This window comes from Taeniopygia guttata, chromosome 3 (assembly GCF_048771995.1).
Source record: "Taeniopygia guttata chromosome 3, bTaeGut7.mat, whole genome shotgun sequence".
NCBI classification, from domain to species: domain Eukaryota; kingdom Metazoa; phylum Chordata; class Aves; order Passeriformes; family Estrildidae; genus Taeniopygia; species Taeniopygia guttata.
In genome coordinates this window covers 100,029,368-100,049,185 of record NC_133027.1, presented here as the reverse complement: position 1 = coordinate 100,049,185, position 19,818 = coordinate 100,029,368, and the positions used below count along the sequence as shown (strand labels likewise).

The following is a 19,818-nucleotide window of genomic DNA, read 5'->3' as shown; positions in this document are numbered from 1 at the left end:
GCTACCAGGACCACAAAATATTCACACTGCAGGTGTTAAGTGACCAAGAGAATTTTCTTGCTTTTTTCTCTCAGGATCAAAACACCTTCCAATGCCTACTTGCAAATTGCTTTCAATGCAGTGTAGTGGGGTCTGTTGAAAGTTTTCTGACATTACAACAAAAAAAGTCAGCCGGACTGTTGAGCTGCAGTCATAGAGACAGGCAGGTGTTGCTTATCCTATTCAACAACTCAGTGATTACAGGTCACTTAGGGGCAGTGATCTAAGGAGAACTTGGAGGCAGTCCCCCTGCAGGTGCATAACAGGTAAAGAGCCCCAAGTCTCAATCCTGAATGGAAAATACTCATCTCCAAAGACTTTTTCAAGAGCATTTTCACTCCATGAGAGAACCACTGGCTTTTTTCAATGGGATGATGAGGCACCAGTGATTTCACTTGAGAGCAAATTGGGTTTTGCCCTTTCCTTCAGAAATACTCTGAAATGAGATTACACACACATATTCCTCACTCTACTACCACCAGTTAAAGACCTACTGATCCTAACCATGCTATAGTGACTGAGGCATTTCTAGAATCAGGACTCTATCTTTCTTCATTCTTTGAATGATATTCACATTAAAGAAATCTTAAGGAGTGGTTCACACCCTTTTTCCTTCACACAGTTCTTGCCACCTAGGTGACTTCTGGATTTTGCACCTTCATTGACCCAGGACACTTCTATTTACATGGGCAGGTCTACACCTCTCTGAAGTCGCATGACTTACTTGTATCTCTCTGACTGAAATACCTCAGGCTCTGCATTTCCATACAGCTGTAGTCTGAATGTGTTAACAGCAGGCTCAAGTTTTGCTATGAAGCTTCTATCTGTCATCAGGCCATCCCCTAGCAAGCTCCAAGGGACTTGGATAGTGTATCTCCATCTCAGATATTGGTGGAGTGGATCCCTGCAACTTCATCTGCATCTTCAGCAGACATGGCATTCCAGAGACTTTGGCATGGTCAGATGGATTAGTAAATTGTAACAGGGTCTGTATGAATTACTTCAAGGACTTCGTCCAAGCAAATTTATGTAAGGAGCAGGAGCTGCTTAATTTTGATAAAGTGTACATATATACACAAATTCTTTAACTGATAAGTAGTATTCAGTCAAAGAATACCAGAGTTCTTCAATAGACAATCCAACACAGATACCAATATATTTGTCTAATACAGACTTTACATTTGTCTTTTCCATTTCCTTCAAAGTTGTTTGAGGAATTGGTTTGTGCCTCTTCAGCTGAGAAGGAACTAAGTGCTGAGTGCTCTCCCTGGTGTGCTGAATGGAAGTGTTCCCTGCACAAGACAAAAACTAAAAACATTCGTGTCTCACATAGTAATGCAGACATGAACTATACAACACCAGGGACTTCCCCATCATAGGGAAGAAATCTCTCTTTCTGTTCTCTACACATTTAATACATGGCTTTGAACTTTTCTTATTCAAAATATTACAAAATATTCTAAATAGGCATGGAAGACAGAATGGCTAAATAACCTAGGGCTCTCAGTCACTCATCGTGATATGGAGTGGTTCATAAATCACTTATAACGATGTGCACGGAAAGAAGGAATGGCACTATCTATTCTGCAGAAGAGCAGACAGTCATGAAGACTAAAAAATCTTGACTGGTTTTAGATGTCTGATCTGAGACATTATGACTTGTTCACTGAGGAGCCAGCGCCCCATAATGCTTTCATATTCAAAATGCACTTCCCTCTGGCTTCAGCTGTGTGTGCTCTGAACTCCTGCAAATCATGCCTGCAAGGAATCCAGCTAAGCATTCAGCATGGTGACCTCCTTTCCAAACTGCTTGGAATGACTTGCTTACCTGCACAAAACAGCTCTCTGGGAGAGGCAGGGACAGAATGCAAAATCACAAGGGCAAAACTAAATAGCTTTGGCATGTCCCTTCTTGCAATCCTGGTCTTACTCTCTTTATCACATTCAACTTGCAGCTGTGGTAGTAGCTGAATTTTTTAATATTTGGATACCTGACCTTGCAATCTTCCGAATATTCTTGGTGTGGGGAAGGGCTGGAGGAGGAAGATGTAGCATTTGCCAAGGTCCAAAAAGAAAAGCAAATCTATACCTTCATTATTTCAAGTATCTAAACACAGTCTGGACCAGAGCTACCTACAGCCACATTGCACAATCCTGAGGCAGTGTTCCTGGCACCGAGCATCCTCAGTAGCCCTGCTCAGAATGCACGTAAGCATTTCAGGAGCAGAGAAATTTAAGCTGCTTTGTGAACACAAAAATCTTTAGATGTTTTAGCTTTTAGGCTCCTTCCAATCTGCATTGACTCTGTGTGTGTATATATATATATGAAAAGTATAGCATTTTATAGTTCTATTTCTGAGTCAAATTTGTAAATATCTTACCAAAAATGCATATTCAAAGCATATGTAACAGCATTCAAAGAAAAGGCCTTCAATTTTTTTCAGAGCCTGCATAAATATAGTATTTCCTTCTAATTTCATATGTAGAATCGTGTCTACAATAACAAAACCCAAATAATTAAAGTTTACAAAAAATACTCACAGTATAGAAAAATCTCAGTACCAACTAGTAAGGATTAACACAAGTAATTGAAACCCAAGATTTTATAATTGAGGAGTGTTAGGCAACCCTAGTAACAACAGCCCATCAACACTCCTTATAAAAATATTCAGTTCACACAATTAGATTTACAAAACAAATTACGAAGAGACAAATGAGAAAGAAAAGCAGAAGGCTGTAAGTTTACAGAGGTCAATTCAAGATATGTTGAAAAGGTGAAAGAACCATGGAGAATGAAATGTGAGTGCAGGTAGAGAGGAAGGGAGCACTCAGTGCACAGAACAGAATAACAGCTCTGGTGTATTTTATTAAATCAAACTGGCAATCTGAAAGAACAAACAACATCAAAGGAATTTCCCCCCATTTTTAAACAAAAGAAGGAAATCAGGAGGTATACTTCTGCGTATGTGTTTCCCACTACAACTTGTGAGCGAGCCAGTTTCAATCCAGTTGGACAAAAAGGATATGGGAATGTGAAACATTAAGTTTTGTTTCTATGAAATAGCCAACTGGGTAAAGAGACTGTACTACAGTCATGCCTATTGAAAGGATCAAACTGGAGTCATCAGAAATGAGAAAATCCACTTACCCGCAAAACAAATCCATTAAAAAAACCCACCAAACCTAAACTTCCTTCACTTCACTTCTATTCTCAAGGAACTCAGGGAACTTTTGAGTGCTTTCCAGGTGCTCAAGGAACTTTTTACTTTTTTTACTTAGTAATGTCATTTGAAGTTACAGTCCACACTGTGACTGAAACATGTGTCTTTAACCTAATGACCCTTGTTGTCTTTAATATCTTATTTTTCCACCTGTATATTTCAAATCAGTTTCCTTCAGCAAAGGTCACATTCTACTTTACCTTGCCATGGCACTAGGCGAGCCTTAATCACAAATAGTGAGAATCAAGCAAAACCCCTAATCTGGAGAATTTACCTCTACCTTGTGACAGCCTTTCTCAGCGGCACACAGATGACCACACTAAAAACCAAAACACATTGCAAAAAAAGGCAGCTAACAAGCAAAGGCTGCCTGTATTGTCTCTACTCCTATGAATCTGAAATGAAACCACTGTTGAGTTCTACAGACCAGCCTGAAATAATTCTGTTTGTGTGTATGCAAGTACTACTTCACCCTTGAGATAATTTTATCCTTAGGCTCTCCCTACACCCACTGTATTTGAACTCCAATGTCTTTGCTGACCTTGCTTTAGGGGAGCATGAGGTCACTGACTCAAAAATATCAAATAATCTGTATTTTGGAATTCCCTTAAAGAGTATTGCCCACCTGAGTATGATCTTGCCTAATTGAACTGATCTACCCAACACACATTGCTTTCACAGAATCCTCACGGTTGGAAGGGACCTCTGGAGATCATCTAGTCCAACCCCCAAGGAGTTTGCTTTAGGGGATGGAAATCAGTATTGCTAACATCTTTTCTAAAAGGCCCTTCGCTAACACAGTTTATGTGATCCTATTGCTGTCAAGCTTCAGAGAATGTGGCACATGCCTGTTTTCCTGACGTTTCTCAGAGGTGGTATGTTAGTATTCTCTATTGCAAAATGGCATTGACTGGAATACTTACATTTGGAGAATCTGAATTAAAGGAAAATATTTTGGAAATTCAGTTTTTAGCTGTGCTTCTTAATGCATGTACATAAGATAGCAAACTTTCAGTAAATATGACAAAAAAATTAAATCTCTTTCTTCAGCTGTTTATAGTAAAGGTAGGTTAAATAGAGCACCTAAGTGTAAGAATCTATAGTCTCGAAGGTCTACTATTACAACATATAAATTCTGGAATTAGGGAAGTTTAGTTTTGTGTGGATAAGAACTTTTAAGTACAGCAAGGAGAAGTCTAAAAGTGTAACTGTGGTCTTCAACACAAACATGAAATCAGCCTCTGTGTCTGCCCATGAGGGAAAGTAAAAGGGTAATTAACACAGTACATGAAAAAATGAATGGGTTTTGTTAGTTCTGGTAACAAGATATTATAAGTCTAAGCTTCACTGTGATCAAGCCAAGTGTATAAGTTAATCAAGACCTTCACTGAAGTATTTCTGTTAACACTTTCATCTTACCAGTGGGACTTATTTATAAAACTGTTTTCCACTGGCAGCATGACAAGGTGATCATTAACACAGCACAGACCACGTGAAGGAACCAAATTAAAAACATGCGAAAGTGGCATTACACTGGTACTGTAAGCAGCTGCCATAAATAATTCTGCTCCTCAAGGTGATTTCAACAGTCTTGCTCTAAATCTAATAAATCAAAAGCTCTTTATAAAAAGTCTAGTTCTCAAAATTTAAATTTCTAGGCTTCCCAAGGATGTTTAACTTCACTTTCTCAAGCATGAGAAATCAATTTGTTCAACTAAGCCAGTTCCAAGTTCTCCTTGTAAGCGTTCATTTGGAACTGATTATAGGGGGAAAAAAAGAGACATTGAGTTTTACACATCTCAGGTTTTGAAGTAAGAGCCTTTTGTGTCCCACAACTCCTTCCCCCCACCTCCACTCCACCAACACACCAGGAATTAAAGTAACCAAACCAGTGGGAAGGCTGTGGCACAGGAAATCAGTAATATAATAAAAACAACTTTCATTCTAAGGTGCCGCTTTGTCTCCGTCACAGGTAGGAATTATCTTGGTCATTAAAAACTTCGAGTGCTGACCTACGTGAAAACAAGGTGGTGGTTTGGGTTAGTTTGCAAAGGCATTTATATCCTCTACCTCACTCCCACCCACAAACACACAAATGAAATTCTGTGTGCAAAAATCTGCTTGCAGGAATGGATCTCCTCATTCTTGGCGAAATACCTCTGGGATCTGATGGGCATTCCAGCTCAGCCTTTATAAACAACTCCCTGTGTCTATGGATGTGCCTGCCCAGGGCTCTCCCAAGTCCTTCCCTTCAGAATTTCTAGCATGCAGTACTCAACTGCACTGTGTGGGAAGTTAATATGCAGGATACCAAAACTATCAGAGATGCTGGTCCATATCCATTTGGACTCCTGCATCTTAAGCAATCTGAGCAGGAGTGGGGCGGTTACAGGCTATGGATAACCAAAAACTTTTTGTGCAGTTCCAGTAGAACAGCACCCTATTTGTTTCAGCTTTTCACCTGTAACAAAGGATGAAAAAGCTACCACCAACTTCATTATCCCAGTTTCTAACTATGCCTAACCTCTAGCTGGATGCTCTGAGAAAGTGAGCTCCATTTAAAGTGAAATTTTCTTTTAATTTGTATGCAACTCCCCTTAATTCCCCTAGTATTCTTCTTTTCCTTATTCCCTTTTCTCGTTCCTAAACAATGAACATTTCTTCTTGAAGTAACAAGATTTCTTTTCTATTTTTGCTTGGCTACTTTTCAATATAATCTAGCTTTAAAAATTACTTTTTAATAGTATATGTCCCTTATATTAAATTACTCAGGTAGCCATTGTTTTTTCAAAAAGAAACTGCTTGGAACATCTTTATCCTATCATAGTACCAGTGAAACTGAAGAAACAGTATTAATAAAAGTACTGCAGCAACTGGTCAGCAAAATACCACAATTTGTGCCCAGACTTCATTTTTACAGATAAAGGACAAAAAAAAAGCTACAACATTGTAAGTGTAAGTTTCATTTCAGTATTTTTAACTAACAAAATTGGAGACAATTTCTTAAAATAAAATGTTTGAACCTTGGTGTAACAAGAGCTGAATACAGTAGCAAAATGTCATAGAGACTACAGGCCAGCTGTTGCAAATTTCATCAATCACACAACATCAATTACATCTCTAAATAAATCTAAATGATGTTAAAATAATATTTCACTAATCTAGATATGATTGAAGAGCTTAACATTTTTCTTGATTATTAGCATGCCCACAATTAGCAATGTAAATGCCAGCTACAAAAAGCAAACAAGAAACCAAAGCAGCAAATCCCTACAACTCTTCCTGGCCTAGCTGTAAAAACTAGCCAATGTAGGGTGAATAGTACCATTTCTTTTCCCCTGGCCTTCCCTGACAATCTGTCAAGCTCTTGTGGAGCAGAGTACATTTGATCCAAAGCACTCAGTCTTCTGCACTTCCAGCTTGTTTAGAGAAAGCACAAAATAGCTCTATTCAGAAGAATATGACCAGTCCTTCAGTTTTTGTTTACTTCTGCAGAGGCTGAATTTGCACAGTTTACTGGCCTAGTTTGCAAAATTACTTCTTCAATGAAGATAATTGAGACTGCTGCTTGCTTCTTCCATAATTTATCAGGAGTAAAAATCAAAGCAATTTTTTTAGACTAAAAACCATAGATCTCTCTCAGAAATAACGTGAAATGCTTTCAAAGCAGAAGATGATCGTCAATGTGCTATATTGCTCATATCAAAAGGGCACAAACTTGTTAAGCCAACAGGAACAACACTTTTACACTTTTATTAGAAAGCCTGGCTTCATAACCTTAGAAAGTTTCATAAAGAACTGCAGGAGCATGTGTATTCACTTTGGCTTCAAGTCAATGCTTCTTCATTAATATTTTACTCACACATAAAGACTCCCAAGTTTAGGAGGTAAGCTGTGGATAACAAACAGTCTTACTCTATACTCGCAACAGAAAGAAAAAAAACAGGCAGTCAGCAAATTCATTGATGGGTCTCTGAGCCCAAAAGTAAAGAGTTTTCTGAACAAAATATTTAAGCCATATTTTCAGCCAACTCTCCCTCTGTATCTAAGGAAGATCGTTAAACATTATTCAAGAGTCACCATTAAACCAGGAAGCAATCTTACTATAAATGCAATTTTAAGACCTAATTACTTTCCAATCAGATCTTCCAGAAGTTTTCATAACAATAGGAGATATTTTAAGGATGCAAAAGTAGAATGTCATACATAACAGAAATACTATTACAAAGACACAAAATATACCTATTAGCATAAAAATATTATGCAACCAGGCTATAGGTCAAATCTGCTTCTGAAACAGCCCTGAATTTATTCTAGCAGAAAGACCAGATGAATTCATTTACACTCCTAGACCTCAATTCTTTCATCCTTGCAACTGACCTGTAATTGTTACCTTCTTAGAATTACTACAGAAGATGTAAAAAAACCCCAAATTACAGCTTCTAGCCACAGTAAGTGTTTCATAATCTCTACCACGTGTCATTTTGCTCTCTGGAAGAAACTTCTTAAATGTGAGGTCATCATAGAAGTAGTCACCAAACAGCACAGGTATTTGCCACTTACTTAGTTTCCCAAGATTTAAATGGTCATCATTACATATTTGTCTGTCCACATAAATCCTTCTCCATGCAGGTGCATGAGAAGTATTGACCATTAAAACGTGGAAAGGTTAAAATGATGCAGCCAGAGTCAGAGTCCCTTAAGCAGAACACTGAACATTTTAAGGAGAATGGTGTCTTTTTTTCAGTTTGAACCCCATCTACTTATGATCCTACAATTACAGACAGCTTAAGGGTGTCTATCAGTGATGTTCCCCTTCATGGTTTATACTACTCTTCAGTAACATGTGGTGCACTTCACCCTGCAGAGTGTTCTGGTCATTCTGGGCAGCAGCCACTGCCTCCTCTGCCAGGCCCACGTCAGAGCATTCCCAGAATACACACACAGCTGTCTGACCTTTCCCCTGTCCTCAACAGGCCTTATCTATTGAACTGAAGAGATTTCATCACCTTACAGTGTCTCAATACAAAGTCCTACACCGTGTTTGAATAGAACATTGCAAACTGCTGCCACTGCTTTACACCTCTCCACTGAGGCCTCAAGATGTATTGCTTGTAACAGGGTATCACATAGATCCCACACACAATCCTCTGAAAATAAACTTAAAATTTAAAAAAATAATTTTGCAATAGAAGCAGCTCTGCTTTGCTGTGATTTTTTTCTGCTTTTGACTGTATTGCATCTTTTTCATATTCTTTTCTGCCTGGATGGGTCTTGTCTATGTCTATTCTGCTTTCTACTGCTTAAAGGCCATTTGGATAAATGCATCCCATTTAAATCCTAACATTCAACTCAAAAGACTCCTCTTTCATAGCAGGCGTAGAAATTCTGTTTAGTGAGCTGCACATCTAGTTATCAGAATGCACTTATCAAGAATATTCACAAAGCAGAAGAAATCCTTGAGCTGGTTCCAGAAAAAAAATTCATTAACCTTCTTTCCAATTGTCCCCAGTACAGGGAACATAAATATATTTTGGCTAATATGATTAGCAGTTTTCCATTAGTAACCCAGACAACACTGTGAGAACTTCTGGACCATGCCCAAGAACCCATGGCATATCACAAGATCTGTTTGAGAGATTTTTCTCACCAACAGACTCCAAAATTATAAGTAATTCTCAAGGCAGCTTGAAAATCATGGAAGGCAGTAAGTGCATTTTAAATGTTCTTTCCAAAGCGCTGTTTTTACCTAGCCAAGGCATTAGCAAGGACCTGAAATTCATCCATTTGAGGGAACCTGTTAACTTTCCACACCATAGGAGCTGAATCACAGCAAGTCTAGAATGAAAAGTGTTCAGTCTTCTGTGTGCAGCTGTAGCCACCCACCACAGCACTACCAACCACTCCACTCTCAGGCTGGCTGGTGGAAAAGCTCCAGGCAGTAGTGTCAGCAAGCTCTTTCTACAGCCAGGTTCTGACTTTGTGCTTTTTGTAACCCCTCCCTCCATCAAACCTCTAAACAGAGGAAAATCAAATGTCAGAATAGAGAAAAAAATGCCCAAGTTTGACTTTAATCAGGAAAAAGGAAATTTCATCACCTATGATCTTGCTGGTTAATGCATCCTTAAACCAGTCTGCATGCATGCAATTCCCTAGTTTATGTTTGGGCAATTACCACTTATTCCTCAAAGCCCAGCAGCTGCCAGAACTGGTTTTAAGAGCCACAACTAAAGGAGCTGTCTGGGGCCTCAGAGGCCCATTAGCCTAACCTGAACATCAGGGCAAGTCACCTAGTGCATGAGAAAAGCAGAACCCTACACGCTAATCTTTGTCCAGGATCAGAGTAACCTGGCATTTGTTTTATTCACCACGGTCCTCCCACTTGCCTCACTGGAAGGCTACACCAGCACAGAAGTAGAGCAAAACATGGTTAATCTATCCCTAGTCTGGCAAGAGGATGAACACATCAATCACATGAAAAGGAGAGTTTTGAACAGTTTGCTGGCATCTCTTCTTTATTTCATTAAGAGAGACACAGCGACTTAAAATATGCATATTGCACACAGCAGTGGGGCACAGGTTCTAACCCCCAGTTATTTTCCCATCTCCAATCCCACAGCATGGACTTAGCACTTGGCAAGTAAACGGGTCTGGGGAGAGGGGGTTAACTTGACATGCTCATGAACTACAGCTTTAAGAAATCTATTTAATGCATTTACCCAACGATAAACATGAGCAAGAAAAGCCCCTTTTGCTATGGACAAAGTTGGCACTTACTTTAATGAATAGTTTGAATACAGTTTCAAATGCCAACAAGCAAATGAGGCAATGAATAAAGTAAAATATCTTTATTTTCTGTTTCCCATGAAATATGTAGGATGCTTTTATTGTGCAGCTAAACACCAGTAATGTTAATGGTATTTTTAGCATTTAAACATTACCAAGGTCCATTAAGTTTGCCCAGCACTTACTCATAGCTGTTTCACTAGCAACTGTAGTAGATGAAATCTGAGCCACTTGTCCTGAAATGCTTCATAGACTAGTTGTAAAGGACATTTGGGGTACAAGTTTTGGGATCATGCCAGTCACCCATGATTTGCTGATATCACCTGTGGTGTTGATGATGACTGCCAGACCATTGTGCTGCATTAACATCACACAGACTGTTTATCTCTTATCTCTTCCTCAAGTGATTTACTAGATCTTCTTAGGGCACATATGTATGAAACCTTTTGCACAGCTTTAGGTTCAGCAAGGAAGATTTTTAGAGGACAAGAACAAGAAAAATAAATGTAAGCAGGATTTTTTTCTCCCCTTGTTTGTTTCTAATACTAATGTAGCAAGTCTATAGTAAAGTAATCCCTTAACTTTCCCTACCTCTACTAAGGCTTATTTACACCATCACTGTGCCAAAAAAAACCCTCACACATAAACCTTCTTCCAACTCACAATCATGATAGCCACGCCTACTCTAGGTTCATGAAGAAGTTTAGTTTGAATTTGCCTTGAATTTTACACTAATGATGTGTGAAAAAGAAAACTGAGGTGCAAGCAACAAGCAGCTTTGCTCTTCTCCATGCCAAAGTGACAGCGTGGTTCACAAACAAAGATTCTACCCAGTCAGATGGTTAGGTCTAAAGTCTTTCTAAATCTGTAAGAGAATTCAGAGATATCTTGAAAATGTTTTAGTCCTTCAATCTAATTAAATTATATTTTTTCTTCCCCCACCACCACCTCAAGCGGCACATTTTAACTTCCCCATTAGCACACATTTATACTCACTGGCCAATAAACAAAATAAAAGTTGCTGAAATGCTCCTACATGTCTGAAACAGTAAGATAAACCTGAAGTGGTGTGGGCCACTAAAAGAGTCAACACCAGCAGTGAAGATTCCACAGGAATCTCAACTCAATCTGCTCTTTAGTGCCAACCCCTTCCCAATAGGACGGTGGAAAGTCAGTTCAGAAGGTGGAGTCAGCATCTTTAAACCAGCCAGCTAATAAATTCATTTTTCCCTTGCTGGTGAATGAAAAAGCAGGACACTTGCCACTTTCACTGATTATTTTCCCCAGAAATAAAAAGTACAATCTATTAAGAAGGGAGCAACCATCAAGAGAAGAAAAGAGAACTCTGCCTTTTGCTCAGAAACTCCTGGCACAGAAGTATGCACAGAAGTATCAGCTATTGCTTATTTCTTAAGCATGTGAAATGGAACCAAAGGAACTGACTTAACGTATCTGAAATTTTAGCCAGTGGATTAAAACTGACTACATCATGCTCAGAATTACTCAAAACCACAGAGCTGTAACAATAACATTAGACTGATTTTTAAAGATGCTCCCACTGCACCCAGTGAGGGTGGTGCTCAGCGGGGGCCGCTTACCTGCCCTGGGCTGCAGGAGCTCTGCTGCAGCCACACAGCTGAGCCCAGGAGCTCACTTGCTCATCACTGTACAAAACTGCTATTTCACAACAAAAGTAGCAGAAAGTTCCTCAAGTCCTCAATTATATTCCAGAAGAGTATTCAGGCTGCTAAATTATTCAGGCACTTTCAAAAGATTTCCTAAAGTTTGCAAATCTAATTGCTCATCTAAGCTTAATTCAGCTCAATTTTAAAAATCAGCTAAATTGGTGCTAATGCTGATGACACTAAATATGCTCTTAAACTCATTTAAGGTTAATTTGGTAATTTACCAACATAAAGGTTAAGCTGACTAAAGGTGTTTTTTCAATATAGAATTTTATAGAATTTGATTGGCTTGGCTGTAATGGTAGAAAAATAAGTTTATTCAAACTTCTCTAATACTGACAAGCTCTTTACTTTATATAATTCTTCTCTAGATTTAAAAAAAAGACATAGAGGAAAGTGACACCAATAAATACAGCTTTTATTCTAACACAGTTACTTGAATTTTGCAGAATATTTAGCAAAGCAATCACCAGTAGGGAAAAAACACTCTTGTTTCCCCAACTTAAATCATCTTTCATGTAAGGAGTAACTCTCTTGTATAAAAAATGCTGCTGTGAATAGGTCTAGACTTTACACAGCCATGGGTCACTAATTTAATTAGATTTCAAAGCAACTATTCTACCTTTACACTGAATACAATACTTCCTGTACCCTCCCTCATACTAAAAGGAATAAAACAATCCGCCAGAGGTTTACACCTCAATGCATGAGGAAACAACAACAAAGTGTACACACAATACCTTGAGTTACAGATGGGGTTTATATTGTTCCACTTATTAGGAAAACCTTAACTACCTGCTAAGTTGGTATTTTTAGCAAGAAAAACAGAAGCTTTTCTCCTTTCTGGTGCGACAGGATTCTGCTTGACCTGCTCTATTCAGAAGATGACTGCCAACATCCAACCTCAGTAACTTCCCCTACTAAATGTGACCTTTTGCCCACACTAAAAACATAAAACAAGCTTCTCTGCATGAAAAAAATAAATTTTAAAAGTTAACTTTTCTGGTAACAGTAGAAGTCCTTGCCTTCTGTAAGAAAACAGTAGGGCTTGTAGGGTTTTTGCTTGGGGGTAAATAGTAGGGTAGAGTGAGGATAGGAGCCCTGCAGTTTATCAGCATTTGGTCTTTGAGCTTTTCTCCTTCCAAATGAAAATGGGGCTGCAATTTCCACAGGATTGCTGTATCACATGTTACCACACACTTCTGACTCCACAAGCTTACTGCTTTTGTGATCTGAGTGATCCAAAGCTGCATGGATTAGTTACCTGAGGAGACTGGGGGTTTTGCCCTCACCAAAAGCCACAAGGGAACCACAAGAAACCAAGTTCATATTCTCCTCCAAGAGCTCATGCTGTATTTCAAAGAATTACACAAGATAGGAGCTGTTACTGGAAGTGAAAGCACACTATAATAGACAGGATCATTTGCCTCCAGTTTCACCATCTATAAATGACATGAAAATAGCTATTATTTGACACTATCATACAGCTACATGTTTCTGCTGTTATTCAGCAAGACGCATGAAAAGGAGAACCATGCTACAAAAGCTCTATGAACAGTCTGTGCAAATAACTTTGCTACTGTTAACAACAGTCCAACTTCACCTTGCTCTGCTGAGCAGGATGCTAATTCAGCCTTGATCTGACTGTAACACACAAGTACATAACCTTTCCTACTCTACTCTTCCACATGAAAACAAGATGCCAGCTTGTATTACACAGGAAGGGAAGGGGCAGTTGCCAGGCTATAATCACAGATTCTTCTGGATCTCAATATAAATGAAGCACTTATGAATTGATTCCCTAAGCTAACAATAAATGCAATTCTTCTGAAGGCAGCTACAGGCTACTCCTCCCTTACATGCTGTGTACACAGTGAGAAAAGAGGATTTTGTGAGGAGTGGATATGAAGATGCTAGCACCAAAATTTCTGGCAAGTTCAGAGCTTGTACTTTGTGAACAGCATTCCTCTTGTCTGTATGGCAAATTAACAGCAGTAAAAGATGAAACACACCACCACCTATTCCTACAGTGCAGTATTTCTGGAAATATAATGGCTACTAGGACACAGCACTTTTGATGCACAAATGAAGCTGAAATTATAATTGTCTCTTTACCCTCTCCTGTTAGCTAGTGGTAATGGCAACAATATAAAAGTGAAACAATTACAGAATGTATGAAAACAGGTTTCTAAACACCCATTCCTCTTTCTGATCTCAAGCCATCCTTCTGATCTCATGACAAAACTACTGGGCCACAATACTAATTTATCATTGTATAATGGAAATGAAAAGTCAGGTAATTTACCATATCCTGTAATTTGTTATAAAGTATGAATTTTAAAGAGAGCTGTTTCACAGCTTCTATGAATTTCAGTCTGTGGGTTCAGTTATCTTAAAGTCAGTGCTGTGATGAAAAATTAGACTTTCATGGAATGAAAACTTGAAAAAAAAAGGCAGATATTTGAATGTAATTTAAAAATTCCCACGATAGAGAGGTCTGGTGATCCATGAAATGTCTAAACTACAGACACAAGCATACTGCATACTCTCACATGAACATGAAAAGAAGGGGAGTAAATGAAAGCAAACAACATACAAAGATGAGCATATTTTAATCTAGTTATAAATAAAAACCACAAGGGCAACATTGCTCCCCCAAAAGCTAGAAAGCAAATCACAAAAAGTGAAGAGTTTAGTGAGGAAAAAAGATCACAGGAAGGAACGCCAAAGATGGACATGAAAGGAAACTGAATTATCTCTTTTCAAATGCAGCATTCTTTTCCAGTCACAGAAGACAGACATTCATTTCATTGCAAGAAGTTTAAATGAAAAAAACAGGAAGGCACAGAAGTGTAACTAAGGGGTTAGCATAAGTTTGGGGAGCGTGATCTCTATCCTAAATAGGAACATAGCAATAAAAAACAATTATTATGTTATCTTCTCAATTATGGTCACTTCAGCTTTACAAGTGGTAAGCTATGAGAGCAAGCACTGAGGTGACCTTAGTATTAATTAGGAGACAGAGGGCAGAGCTCTCATTCAGTTACAGGAAAATATCCCTTGGCACCAGGATACAACAGGGAAGAAGGGAGAAGATACAGGAATCAGAGAAACAATCCAGCACTGCATTATTTGGCACACCCAAAGAAAGTACCATCTTGAGACACTTGCAGATGCCCCAAAGGCCAGCACTGAGGACCTGAGGCACATGCACACAGAGCCCATTGATACTCAACACAGCTGTAGCTGGGACTGGAGGAACTATCAGAGCTGTGATGCCAGTGCTGGAACCAGAGCTGTGGGATTTAACAGGAACGGGAAAGTTGTCCACACCATATCCCTCCTTTTACCTTCTCCTACCGCACAGCTCAGTGCCTGAACAGTGCCAGCTCACAACCGTACTTGCCACACGTGCAGATTCCTGGCCACTTCTATCTACAACAGTGGCAAACATAATTTTACCACCTTTTCTTATTTTTTTTAAAGCACAGAGCTGCTTTATCTCCAACTTAGCAGAAGTTCACATGGAGAAGGCTGACTAAGCAGACAAGTTGGTAGAGGCATTACTGACTAGCACAGACCAGGGACCACCAGAGAGAGATGAGCTTGGTAGTAAGCTCTAATTTATTCACAACATGGAAGAATGTGTCAGCAAGGACTCTCAAAGTGAAGCACATTAATTAGTTAAGCCTACTCAAGTTTTGTGGCTATTTTAAAATTAACAGGGTTGAGTAAATTAGGGCAAGCAGACAAAAAGGCCCACATCCTTAAAAGCACATTGTGGGTATGCTGTGAATTGTCTTTGTTGATCTGAATCTAAATGGATTTCAAGGTCTAATAATGAATCAATGAGTTGAATACTACTTCCTAGATTCCTATCTGTGATTAGGCTATTATAATAACGTGGGATTCAAGGAGTGTCTTGCACTGCATTATTAGACCACAGCTGGTATTAAAGAACTTTCAAACTGAGATTATGTGACTAGTGACTCATCACAGCACAAACCATAAAGCTGAGTCCTGCTGTTGTCTTTTTTACATCTCCATGTAATCATATGCAAATTAAACCAAGAACAGGAAAAGAAAAATAATAAAGCATGGTAGGCATCAAATTTACTGTTATTTTTTATGATACATATTTATAGGAGATGGATGAAGTACCTTACAGTTAGCAAGAAATTTGTGACGAGAAGACACAACTTTCACCTCCCAAGCATTCAATAATATTTAAAAATAATGTTAACATACCTCCTTCATTGCTCTTTTTTTCTGACTGTGCCACTTGTATCACTTCAGCAGCAGCATCCCTTACTACCGAGTCTTCATTTTGCAGCAGTAGAATCACACATTTCCACAGACCAAGGGTATCAGACAGTCCTATATTTATTTGTGGAGAAAAATTAGAGTTCTATTTCTTATATGCATTCAAAGAATTTAGAGAGCTCTGTTTCCACACCTAAACACCAGACATGAAAGGCATTGGCAAATCACTGGGAAAAAGACTGGCAATACAACCAAAGTATTTTCAGGATCTGTGAACCTTATCTAGGTGGCAAACTCAGCTTGGTTTAAAAAGTGGGCAACAGATAAGAGAATGGGCCTCTCGATCTGGGTTCAACTTTAGCCAGGAGTGCTCTCCATTTTCTACAATTTCTAGGAGTGCAGCATTCCTGTTCGGCAGCTTCAAAAATTCCATGGCTGCAGATTTATCACTGATCAACACACTGATCATGGACTTGTTGCCGCAGTCTGCCTGGAGCAGAGGCTGCCAAACCAAGCTTTCTTCAGATGCTGCCAGTAGTGCTGGACAGAAGTGCCACTTCCAGCTGGAAAGACCAACTGACCACACCTTCCAGGGATCTACCCATCACCTCCTTCTCCCACATCCACCTGTCCCCAGCACTGACCAGCAGGCCCTGCCAGCCTTACACCCACTCTCTGTTGGAAACAAGTTCAATCCATGTGATGATGACACATACACAGCTAAGACTAACCAGAGAGAAGTGCCCAAGAGGGAGGTGCTGGTGTGGTAACGCCCAAGCAGGCAGACAGGACACACCATCCCAGTGACAATCCACATCTCACAAGCCATGCTTCCCTTACAGACCCTCAGGCCATTTACTGCTGCCACACCATGCATGCCTTGCTCAAGTGACACGTCTGCACTCCTAGGTTTGCTGGGGTATTTTTAACTTGACTTTTCAGGTCTTGTTGAACATCCTGATTAAAGGAATCCACTGTTAGCTCACTTTTAAATGCAGCCAGCTGTTAGACAGTACTTTCTGGTGACCACAGACAACACAAGAGCTGTGTTTCATTGCTGATTTTCTTCTACCATGTTTTCAGCAGTTTTATCCGAGATTTGTATTACAAGGCTAGCCAGACAACTGTATTTCACTGCCTGGCCAAAGTAAATTGCTCTAGGCTTTACTACACAGGCAGAAGAAGCATTCCTGTATTACCTGTAACTTCCCTATGTTGCAATGTCATGAAGTATAATTATTTCATAAAGAAGTTGCTTTCTTCCTAGCATGACGCACTCAATAATGTTACACTGGTACAGCTAGGGCAGAATAATTATTCCCTTACAGATTCAGTAGCCAGGTTTCCCACCTAAACAAGTGATACAGTTTCTACCGTATCTCCAGAAGCAGTGGAAGTTGCAAAGGGAATTTGCATAAAGACTTTTTCTGAACCCTCAAGCAGCTTGATGAAGAGATGATGTGGTCACCCAGAACTTACAGACCCTCTTTTCACCCTGTATTCACCCTCTTTCTCTTAGGAACATAGTAATGGAAGCTTTTGGGACTGACTACAACTCAATTTCATACAACCACAGTTTCCTTTAACTCCTACTTTTTACTATATGTTGTCAAGCAAGCTGATGCAGAAGAAGGCATGGAAGTCACAGCTGTTTACATGCACACAACCCCTTTAAGGGAATTATTCTGAGTTATATCACTACAATTGATCACCAGCCCATGCCTTTGATTTTCCAAACTCCTCACTGCAGTACTGACAGTTTCACAGTTGTGAAGATCCCCACATTGACAATCCTAGGTACTATGAAGGGTCAGCTCTGCATCTTTCTCCCCCTGGATTAATTTTCAGAGTAAAGAGCTAATTCAGATGGTTTGGCCACTGAGGCCTTGGGACTCTATTTTCTGGGCTGCTTGGGGAGCATTTATTTTGGTTGACTTGTCTGTTTTCATTTGTTTTGCTAGGATTTTACACAGGATACAAACTGCTGCTATTTTTTATTTCAGACCTTCACATCTGCCTGACTGGAAAGAATGGAAATCAGCAACTGTTTTGACAACATCAAAGAGGAAACTGTTGTCCATCATCTATGGACCACATCCATATAATAACAGAGGAGTAGCACAGCATTTGGGAGTTTTTTACTCCAATACTTCCATTGTCTTCATTTGAAATAAAATTGTAATGATGTCTGTATTATGAAGAGCTTTATCTAGATGGTGAAGGTTAAGATTTCCAGAGCTGAAACTATAAACACTTAATAGTGCCATGTCTACCTCATATAGATTTAGCCCTGGTGAAATTTACCAATACCTCTTAAACGGAACTTCTCAAAATAATAGCTAATTTTTCCCCAAACCACCATCTACAGATTATACTGTATACAGAAATATACTGTTCTTTTTGTATAAGAGATATTTGTATCCAGGCCGCATGGATGGACCGAAGCTACTTAAACTAAAAACATTTACATAACTACACTGGAATGAAGTATCATGGGGTTAAAAGTATCTAAAAATGTCTGTCCTGTTCAGGATGCAAAATATTTTCTTTATTATCTAGTACTACTTATTCTTGCATATCTCCTGGCCCTCTAGTCACAAAATCCCCCTGTTTTCTATTTACAGAAGGCAGAGGGGAAAAAAAAAAAGCTAAAAGAAAACCCCCATCTATTCTCCATAACAAAACAGAGTTGCACTTAGCTTTGCCTCCCAGTCACTAATGTACCATTGAATAAGGCCATGTAGGTTTTGTTTGCTCTCCTTCTTTCTTTGTTTTCTAGAGACACAGTCTAATGTTAACTTAAAACAAAAATCCTTACAGCTGGAGATGTAATGTGATCCAATTATTAATCATTCTTATAGTAGAATGCGCCTCATTTCTAGACTGAAGCCCTTCATTTCAACATCCAGCCAGCACAGCTCTGTTACACTCCCAGTGTTAAACTAAACTATGTCCAGCTCACCATCAGAGTACTGCAGAAAGACTCAAATCACAGAACAATTGCAAGCCAGTAATTCTGTACAGCAGTACATAGTGACCTGGAGACATAACAACATCTCATGTGCCCCTTCTGTTGAGTTATTGCCAGAATTTAAATAAATCTGTATGTTTAGTAATTAAATCCTATTAAAATTTTCAAAAACCTCTGTTTGATGTAATTATATTTTGACTGTGCATACATATACATTTGAAATCATGTATTAATGGATTTCATCAAAAAAGATCCAGAAAATTACTTTCAAGCTACTTACCCAGAATGAGCTTCTCACTGCTCAGAAGGAATGATGTTATACTTTTAAGAACTTCAGCAGCTGCTAACAGCATCTCTGTCTCTTGCTCGTCTCCACAAAAATACACTATGAGCTGAACCCATTTTTTCAAGATTTCTTCTGAAATCTGAAGGCACAAGACATGTGAGAAGTATGATGTACCTCTTACCATCACATTGAACTATGGCCTGCCTAAAGGAGATTGCTCATTAGTAAATGCCCAGTTTTTCCAAAGTGGTGAAACCCATGTGAGCATTTAAAAGTTGGGAAATTTTCTTTTAGTATACACAGGCAAGTCTTTGACTTTGCTGGTTCACAGCAGACTCACCAATGACTACACAAGTCAAAGCATAATTCTGTGTCCTCAATCCTTCCACACATGCAAGCCAAGGACAAACAGGGTGGTGCTTTGCTGAATTTCAGAGTTCCTCTCTGCCCATCTCTCCAGCCTGCCAAGGTCCTTCTGAAGGGCTGCAGAGCCCTCTGAGGTGCCATCCACTCCTCCCAGCTTTGTGCTGTCAGTGACTGCTGAGGAGGCACCTGCCCCTTCACACA

General features: G+C 39.2%; 1 protein-coding gene across 1 annotated transcript in view; it reads right to left on the bottom strand.

Moving 5' to 3' along the window:
• The window catches only part of THADA (THADA armadillo repeat containing), a 506,671-nt gene that overhangs the window by 367,772 nt on the left and 119,081 nt on the right, over nt 1–19,818 (bottom strand). The window contains exons 35-36 of the mRNA XM_030269014.4: nt 19,246–19,390; nt 15,980–16,108 (exon numbers count right to left, since the gene is read on the bottom strand). Of these exons, the coding sequence (XP_030124874.4) occupies nt 15,980–16,108; nt 19,246–19,390 (274 nt within the window). The remainder of the gene's footprint in view (nt 1–15,979; nt 16,109–19,245; nt 19,391–19,818) is intronic.